Raw genomic sequence first — 9,130 nt, 5'->3', positions numbered from 1 at the left:
TTGGAAATCCATTTTCGAAAATACATAAAAAAATTTTAAATATATATTTAATTATAAACTCTTGATAATGGAAAAACTAGGATATCTAATCTTTGGACCATTGAAAAATGTCATCAACAAACTGGCAAATATGACAGTAAGGATTAGAAGCGAAAAGATTAGATATTGTTAGATTTGATAGTCTACTGCTGACATTGTTAGTATCAATGTTTTATAGGATGTTCAAACTCTAACTAACAAGCATATACGTGAGTCATCGATGTACCCATTATTAACTAAATCTTATGTGCAAATGGAAAAGACATGTTAGTTCTCAAGCATACATGAGCATAAAAATGTTTTTGTCTTAAGCATAAAAAACCAAAAACTCTATTTTGCCCATGTAAAACCAAAAAACCAAAAAATGGTATTCTTGGTTTTCTAAATACTCAAAAGAAAGAATATGTTTATGCCATACATATTGGGAATATTGATTTCAATTTCATTCGCACTCATGATCAAGTAAATAGGTTCATAAGCACATGATTAAAATTTTTCAATGATTAAAAGTAAAATCGAGCTTCTTGAAAATAAAGATCCAAGAAATCTTAAATCTTCTCGGATATCTATTTCCAAGAACACTCAAGACTTCTCAAAAATTAATTCTTAAAATTTCTCGAATATCCATTTCCAAGAAGTTCAATTTCAAAAAATGAAAAGAGAAGTAGAAAGAAAGGGTAAGAATGAAAAATAAAAAGTGAGGATGCGGTATATTTAGTAAAAATAAGAAATTGAATTTTAAATATGAGGTGTATTTAAAAGTAGGCTGTATATAACATTAAATAAGGTATAAATAGAACTCCCCTATTGAAATTTACGCTTCCCTTTGCAGTGATTGTTATTTCCTTCATCATCGGCCCCTAGAATCCTCCATGATTCCTTCTAGATTACTCCATGACAAGCATTGAGCACCCAAGATGTGTTTATTTATTGATTATTACAAATTTTGTTGTGCATGTTTAATTTTGATAGCAATTGAACATCACAAATATCCGTTATTAGGGGGAAAAAACTGAACAAAGCAAAACTCCAGTCCCCATGTTCGTCAGCCAAATTGCTACGAATTTATCAATTGCACATGTAAGATGAATTTTTGGTCAATATTTGACAAATTGGTGAAATAATTGAGTTCCAAAGTATAATTCCAAAGTTTTTGTGGTTTGAAATGGTTCTATTTTTTTTATTTAATTTGATGATTCACTGACAATTAATGATGGATAGTAATTATGAGCTTTCTGTTGCAATTTCAAAAAAAAAAACCAAAGAAGCAGAAAGGGAAAAACAAAGGTTAGATTTTGAAATATCTTTACATTTTTTGTTTTTATTTTCACATAAACATAGATTTAAGGATAAATAGAGCGAGATTTTAGTGTTCAATCTTGTATCAAAATTTTACTTTTGCAAAAATTATAACTTTTATTTTTATTACTTAAAACAATATAAATATATAGTTATTAATATTGTCCGTTAAAAAATGTCATGCCAATGAGTTTGCATTAAATACCTTAGTTATGAAAATAAATTTAAACGTATGAGAATTAAGATTTTAAACTACATTGCTTAAGAATTATTATGAATTATATACGCAAAAATATTTATTTTTTACCACCATTAGGTATAAGTATTACCATTAAAACATAATTATTAATTATTACTATATGTAATGGAATTATAGTGGATTTGCTTTAAAACTAATACATCCAAGAACCAAGCAAGCGAAGCAATACCTTATATAACTGCTTAGTCATATCGCACTTAATACCATGTTGGAAAGTAGGCCATCGAGTCATACAGTCTTGAAATGTTTTGAATTTACAGTGTAACTAATAACTAGCCAAATTAGAGATTTACCTAGTGCTTTTGCCTGCATTCTTGTGTTGATTTGAAGTGCAGTCCCTTGCCCAGTGCCCAGGCTTACCGCATTTATAGCAAGTGCCAGATTTAATAGACTTTCCTCCAAACTCAGCAGGAGAATCAGATGAACAAGGAACGTGACAGTCTTTCGCCCAATGCCCATCCTTTCCACATTTGAAGCATAGAGATCCAGTTCTTAAGGTATTGGTGTTGTTGCTTGGATCATACAAATTGGAGTAGGCTTTAGAAGCACTAACAGGAAGATCAGCAGATACATTTTGATCATTGCAATATTTTAACAAGCCACAAGAACTTCCCTACAAGCAAAGAAAAGCCTTAAGCCAGCATGTTAATCTTATTCTTAAAATGCCTATGCCAATAATAAAAAGCTACCTCAGGTACATTTTGGAGCCAAAGGTTGGGCCAACTCAAGCAGGGCTTATTGCAGATAAAAAGCTCAGTTCTTTAAAAAAGCTCAAGCAGGGTTAAGGACAAGCTGAAACAACCATGACTCCCCCCTGTTTCCTCTTACCACTCAATATCTCTCCTCCTTTAACACTGCTGCTTATTGGTTGGTATGATAGTAAATTCCTTGACATTGTTTGTTTATGGCAGAGGAAACAATCAACATTTTCTCACTTCATTGGATAGTCAGAAGTTTAGCACTGGTAAATTAACTACACTATTTGTATCAAACAACAAGAGACTATTTACAACAGAAATAAGGTACTGCCAAAGCTATGTTATTGCATTCTAGTATATCAAAAAGCAAATATATTAATTACCTCCTGTAGCCCATCTGAGCTCTACTCCCTTGCATTTCAGATTCTAGCAAGTAGTCTATTTGATTTGCATGTTTAATAAGAATGCAATCAAATTTGTCAACTTACATATGGATCATTCTGTTTCAACAGGTAGAAGGGTACCCTTCAGACTGGTCAACTCGGACATAAAACTTTTTTTTGGCCAACACATTTTACACTATTTAGTAATTACACCTAACATAGAGAAAAGCAAATAGGTTCCTCATCAGTACCACAGTGGGACTCATGGAGGGGCTGGCTGGAACCACCCATTTGGGCACATCCCCAATATTCAAGACTGCTTGGCAATCCAATCATTACAAGGTTAGCGATTAGACAATATACTCACCACCAAGCTAAAATGGCATGTAAAAAAATTTTATGATTTTGGGAAGTCCTGCAAAGAAGTACCTTGGTAGCCATAGCCATATTCATGCTATTTGTTTGGGAAGAAGTGTCACACCAGAGAAAGAAACCACAGCCTCCATTTTCCTGCGTAAGAGGGCATTTATAGAACATGCGGCCGCGATTCCTATGAGTATTAGCAGTGAGAACCAAACAAGGACCGGACCCACACGGGCAACTCTTCTCTGGAACCACCGACCCACCAGCTGTAGAAGCAGCAACTCTGCTCTGCCGAGTAGCGTTGTTCTGAGTATTAAGGGGGGTAATTTGCTGCCAGAGACGGCTTCTGCTCCCTCTAAGAGCGGCAATGTAGGCTCCCTCGACGTCGTTTTGGTTGGGTTTGTGGCGCTTGGCTACGGATTCTTCTGCAGCCGCAACCGCTGATAGGAAGTCAACCTCCTCTCCTTCCGCTTCGATTATTCTCTTCATCTCTCTCTTGTTTTGAAATTTGATTTCCAACACTCTGCCCGCTTTCCTCTCGCTCCCTCTTTTGTTATTGAAACTTTCCCTCCTTTTCTCCTTCTAATTCCCCCGCTTCATTTTTTTTCCTTTTTTCTTTTTCTTAAATCTTTGGCATATTGCTCACATCAGTAAAAATATATTATTTGTGTCACATCAAAATTTTTAATTTTTAGATTTGAAAATAGAGCACGAAAAACTCGCACCATTAACTTATTTAAATGATTGTTAATAAATAAAATGAACACGTATACGACCCATAAGCTATTTAGAATTTTTTTTAAAAAAAAAAAAGAGTTTAGCCAAAAGAAAAAGTCAAAAAAATATATATTCTTTGAAACAAGAATTTTTTTTACTTTTTAATTTTGACATTTAAAATTATTTTACAATCATCAAAAAATAAAACAATAACTACAACTAAATTCAAATTTCACATAAGATGAATATAAAAAATATCACCTCAAATTCTTAAAAGAAATTAAATATAAATCTCAAAATAAAATAATAAATTATGATAAATGAGTACTAACTCTGTTAAATTAATTTTTGTTCAAATTTTTTTATCTTGTATCCAATATTAACATATCAATCCACTCCTAAAAGTAAAGAGCATCGACAATTTTTTTTTAACAAAAAAAAAATCTCTTTGGATTGAGAAAACGTTAGAAAAACAAAAAAATGAAGACTTCATTTAGATGGGTAGTGATATTGACTGTAGTAATAAAAATTATTATAGTTGTTATTAAAAAACAAAGATTATTGTAACTGTGATTGAAAAAAAATTTTAATGAAAAATTTATATTGAATAAATCTCACTGAAATTAATATTTGAATTCAATTGAAGGTGTAGTGAATTCAATCGCACCGTACAAAAGGTGCAGTGAAATCCAAATGGGCTTAAAAAACTAATAATTGAATATTATTAAGAACACATCACAAAAAACTCCCCCAAAAAATAATGACTGCCATTTCTCATCTTTCTTTTGCTTTTCAAACTTCTTTCTTTCTTTTTTCTTTTTTATCCTTTTTTAATTAACATGAAACACACAAAACATAAAAAATCAAAATTAAAAACACACAAAAACATAAAAAGTAAGCGTTGGTGTACAAAAAGGATAATCAAAACTTAAAATACAAAGAGAAAGATAAATTGGTGTCGATTGCTATCTATAAACCTCCAAGCTAGCATTGCAATAGCTGGTGTACACACAAATTTCAAGACAAAAATTGGATTGGAAAAAATTAGAGTTAAATAATAGTTTTATTATCAAACTTGTGAAAAAAAGAAAATTGTGACTTTTTCAAAAAAAAAATCTATTTCAAAGGTTTAGTAGATTTGACCTTGAATGCTTTAAAAGTTTTGATGACTTGTTTTTTGAAAGCTTCAAAGGTCTTATTGACTTGATTTTGAAAAAAAATGAAATTGATCTCATTCCTTTAGGTGGCACAAGATCAAAAAGCAATTTTTTGACAATTCTTAAAACCCAAATGAAATGTTCTTTTAGTTCTTCAAAATTTCTTCAATTCTTTGGATCTTGATTCTTGAAACTTTAGAAAAGTTTTGGGTTTTCAAAATCTTTTCTCTTCAAAATTGTGAATTGTTACTTACAACTTAGAGGAGAACTCTATTTATGGTGCTAGGCTATTAGGTGAGAGAGAGTTTTAAGAGAACTCAACTTCTTAAATTTTATCTATAAATAGTTTTAGTTTAATTAGATATTAAAAAACTAATGACGCGTGAATGAAATTTAATTGAATGGGCCATAAATCCTTGAAATTTATAACAATAATAACAAATTAAGCTTTATATTCCATAATTCTGGGGTCGACTATATCAAAAGCCAAAAGAACAATCATGTTAAGTTATAGTTTCGAATTTTCTTGCACCACTCATTTCTATGAAAAACAATATTTTTATCTATTTCCTTAACCCTTATATCATTTTCTTATTACTTGTATTCACTTCTTTCATGGTCAACCAAATCCTTGAAATTTGATTGGTCAAATTTTGGATTTATCTCAAAATTATTTTAATTTAATTAAGAGATAAATGGGATGACTCATAGGTGAATTTTGATTAGCCACATAATAAATTTTTAATATTGATTGCTTACATTATAAGTTTTTGAATTCTGATTGGTCAAACCAAGTGTATTTATCTACAATTGTCAAGTGATATATTTAATTAATTAATTACATGATAAAATTAAATTATGTCATTAATTTCACATGGCGATAATTGATTATCATTTGAAAATTCTTGAGTTAATTAATTAAAGAAATTTTACTGGTAATTTGTAATTGGATAAAATTTTCCCCCTTTATAGCTAGATTTGGCCTCATAACCCTCAATGACTACAACAAAAATCAAATTTGACTCCACAATGCTAGATTTGGAAAGGCCCCTAAAATGCATGGGTTAAGATGACTTTTGTACATGAGTTCACTTAGCAAAAACCTAATTGTGAGAACAAATCGACTAAGAAAAAGGAAAGTCAACCAAGTGTTCAATCTATTAAATAAACTATTTTTTCATTTAAGTTTACTAATAAATAAGATATTGAAAAAGGCAAAATGCCTTTTATGTTAGATTTTCCCTTTACTTCTTTTGGAGTATGGAGAGGATAAATCTCCATATTTTTTACGATTGGAAAGTGTATTGGAATAAGATTGAAAATCTCAATAAGACATCTTGATCTAAGCCGTCAAAGTCATTTAGTTGCTTTGATGATTTTTGCTGTAGGTTTGATATATTTTTCAAGAAGAGAGGAAATAAATATAGAAAAAATAAAATAAGTAACAAAGAGAAAACCACAAAAACTAATTAATTAGGTGGTTGAACAAAAAATATTATAATATTTTATGCCATGTATCATGTCTTCGGCCTTTAAATTGACGTCATCCTATAATTACAACTTTCAAAGTAATTTCTAATCCAAGAACAAATATTTGCAAAGAATATAGCGTAATACATTTTTCTTTTCAAGAACAAAAGCTTGATGTAAAACACATTTGAAAAGTTTAAAATACTAAAATAGCCCATGAACTTTATAACTTTATTTATATAAGTTTTTATATTTTTATTGCACTTAAATAAGTCCCTAACATTTACTTTGCACGCAAATAAACCCTTAAACTTTAATTTGTATCAAAATAAGCCCTTAACATATCATTCAATCTTTTGTTTGAAATAAGGGTATGTTTGAATGCAAATCAAAGAATATGGGCTTGTTTTGGTAAAATAAAAGTATATAGATTTATTAAAATAAAGTGATAAAGTTTAGGATTCTTTTAGTTTTTTAACCTTTAAAAATTTTCTTTTCTTTTAAGGCAAGAATGCTAATATTATGTTAAGTTTAAGGAAGAATTTTTTTTCTTTGAATATCAATCAGACTTATATTTTTAAGTTGCTTTCTTTTTTTCCCTCATCTCTTGCACGCTGTTGACTTGAAAGTTGGAAAGGGTCTTAGAGTCCTACCTTTGTTGCCCCTAAATCGTTCTTTATGTAACAGATCATTTTCGTTTCCAAATCAGCCATCCATGCAACTTTCCAGCAGACAATTAGTCATCCTACAAAAAAAACACATTATTATATATAAATACATGGAGTATAAGTAAAAAGCAAATGTTATATTATCCATCTCTATACTCATGCTTATTTCAAAATCATACTTATCTTCATTTGAAATTTAATAGTCATACTCATTTCTATTTAAGAAAAAAATCTACTTTTTCATCAAATATTAATAAAATTATTATCAATAGACTTAGATTGAGACAAACACAGTTGTCAAATTCAAAACTAAAGCTCTTACTTGGCTTTCCTATTTAGGCTAGGATTGTTTTTAAAATATAAAAAATGTTTAAAAATTAAAATATAATTAAAATATTTTTTGTTATTATAAAATATTATTGCTATTCTAATTTTTTTAGATTAGAAATATTTATTAAAACTTTTTGTCATTTAAAAATTGAAAATGGTCTAAAAATAAAAATAAGTTTGAGGAATGAAATATCAAAATTTCCTTATGATAATTTTTTTTAATTAAGGAAAAAGTTTAAATTTTTCTTTAAGGTATGGTTTTTTTTTTTTAAATTAAGAAAAAAGTTGAAATATCAAAATTCTCTTAAGATAAAATTTTGAACGATTAGGAAAAAAAATTCAAATGTCAATTTTTTTCTAAAATTTTGAAAAGATAAAATTAAAATTTGAAAATTCCAGTGATGGAATTACTAAAAATTTGTAATTTCTATGTAAATTTTTTAGTGATGATATACTCTTAAATTTTTATCAAAATATTAGAGTAATTTAAGAGTACTTTCTAATATCAAAGATTCCAATTAAAATTGAAGTTTTGCCGAAGTTTTTAAGTTCGACGACAGAGTCCTTTTAAGAGAAAAAAATCATTTTCTTAAATACTTTTGAAGTGAGAAAATATTTTTAAATTTTTGTCAAAATATTAAAGCCATTTAAGAATAATTTATAATACTAAATTATTTTGAGATTTTTATGTTTTTTAGGCTAAATGAATAACATGAAAACTACCTAGTACCATCATTTGCATGAGTGTTGTAAGGGTATTATAATCTTTCTTACAGATAACCATACTCCCAAACCTAATTTGGTTTCATAAACTAGAGTCTACTCTTTTAAGAAACTTGAGGTAAGCTTAGGATCTTTTTAAAAAGGGGACAAATTCAGTGAGATGACCAATTGTATATAAACAAAAAAGATTAGTGACGACTCCATGTCTTATGTCTAATGATCAAGTCTACAAACTTATATGTTATGATAACTTGTTGACCATTTTTTTAAAATTTTAAATTGAATCAATTTAAAAATTAATGATAAATGTGATGTGTGTTCATAAATGGAATGATAAATTTTAACTTTATCCATTTTTAAAGTAAGATGTACATGTAAGCTAAGCTCTATACACATGTTTTTTGTTAGATGTAAATATTATAGAGTTGACATGTATCTTTCATAACCAAAGGAACCTGGCAATTACAACTGTTACAATCAAAATAGTCAAAGCAATTTTGTTTTTACTAGTTTTACAAAATGATAATTCTTTTCTAATAAATATTTTTTTTATCATAATGGATGTCATTTATTAATATAGCTCCATCACCTTAATTTGTAATCCATCCATTGTTTAGAAGAATAAGTTGAAATATGAACAATGTATATGCCTTGCATTGTCACACATGTATAGGGGTGTAAATGATATACTTGTGCTCGTAAACTATTTAGGTTTAATTTAAAAAAAAAATTGAATTTAACTCGATCATTATCATTATGAACTCAAGCTTAAGTAGCTCAACTTATCGAACAAGTAGAGTTCAAGCATCCTAATACTCAACTCAAGTGGCTCGTAAGCCTAATTGAGTTTTTTTATTTTAATATATATTTTATTATTTTAATTATGAAATTATAATTTTGCTCCATGCCCCTAGACCAAACAAAAAATCCCTAAATCAATTTCATACATTTACTTTCTCCCTCTTTCACTCTCTTAAAATAGTAAGACCAATAGCTAACGGGGTTTACTACTTCATTCCATATT

The 9,130-nt window shown here is 28.7% G+C and overlaps 1 protein-coding gene across 1 annotated transcript; it reads right to left on the bottom strand.

Annotated features, from left to right (window-relative positions):
- Window positions 1–1,767: 1,767 nt before the first annotated feature.
- On the bottom strand, window positions 1,768–3,742 carry LOC111315200 (zinc knuckle (CCHC-type) family protein). The gene is made up of 2 exons (XM_089749617.1): window positions 3,108–3,742; window positions 1,768–2,210 (listed from the first exon to the last, which is right to left on the bottom strand). The coding sequence occupies exons 1-2, from the start codon at window positions 3,528–3,530 to the stop codon at window positions 1,887–1,889; spliced, it is 747 nt and encodes a 248-aa protein (XP_089605743.1). The 5' UTR covers window positions 3,531–3,742; the 3' UTR covers window positions 1,768–1,886.
- Between the last annotated feature and the right edge of the window lie 5,388 nt (window positions 3,743–9,130).

The sequence above is a fragment of the Durio zibethinus genome, chromosome 20, assembly GCF_047325235.1.
Source record: "Durio zibethinus cultivar Kanyao isolate XHJ-2024 chromosome 20, ASM4732523v1, whole genome shotgun sequence".
Taxonomy (NCBI): domain Eukaryota; kingdom Viridiplantae; phylum Streptophyta; class Magnoliopsida; order Malvales; family Malvaceae; genus Durio; species Durio zibethinus.
The sequence above is the reverse complement of the archived record's forward strand: the minus strand, read 5'-3'. Positions and strand labels throughout refer to the sequence as shown.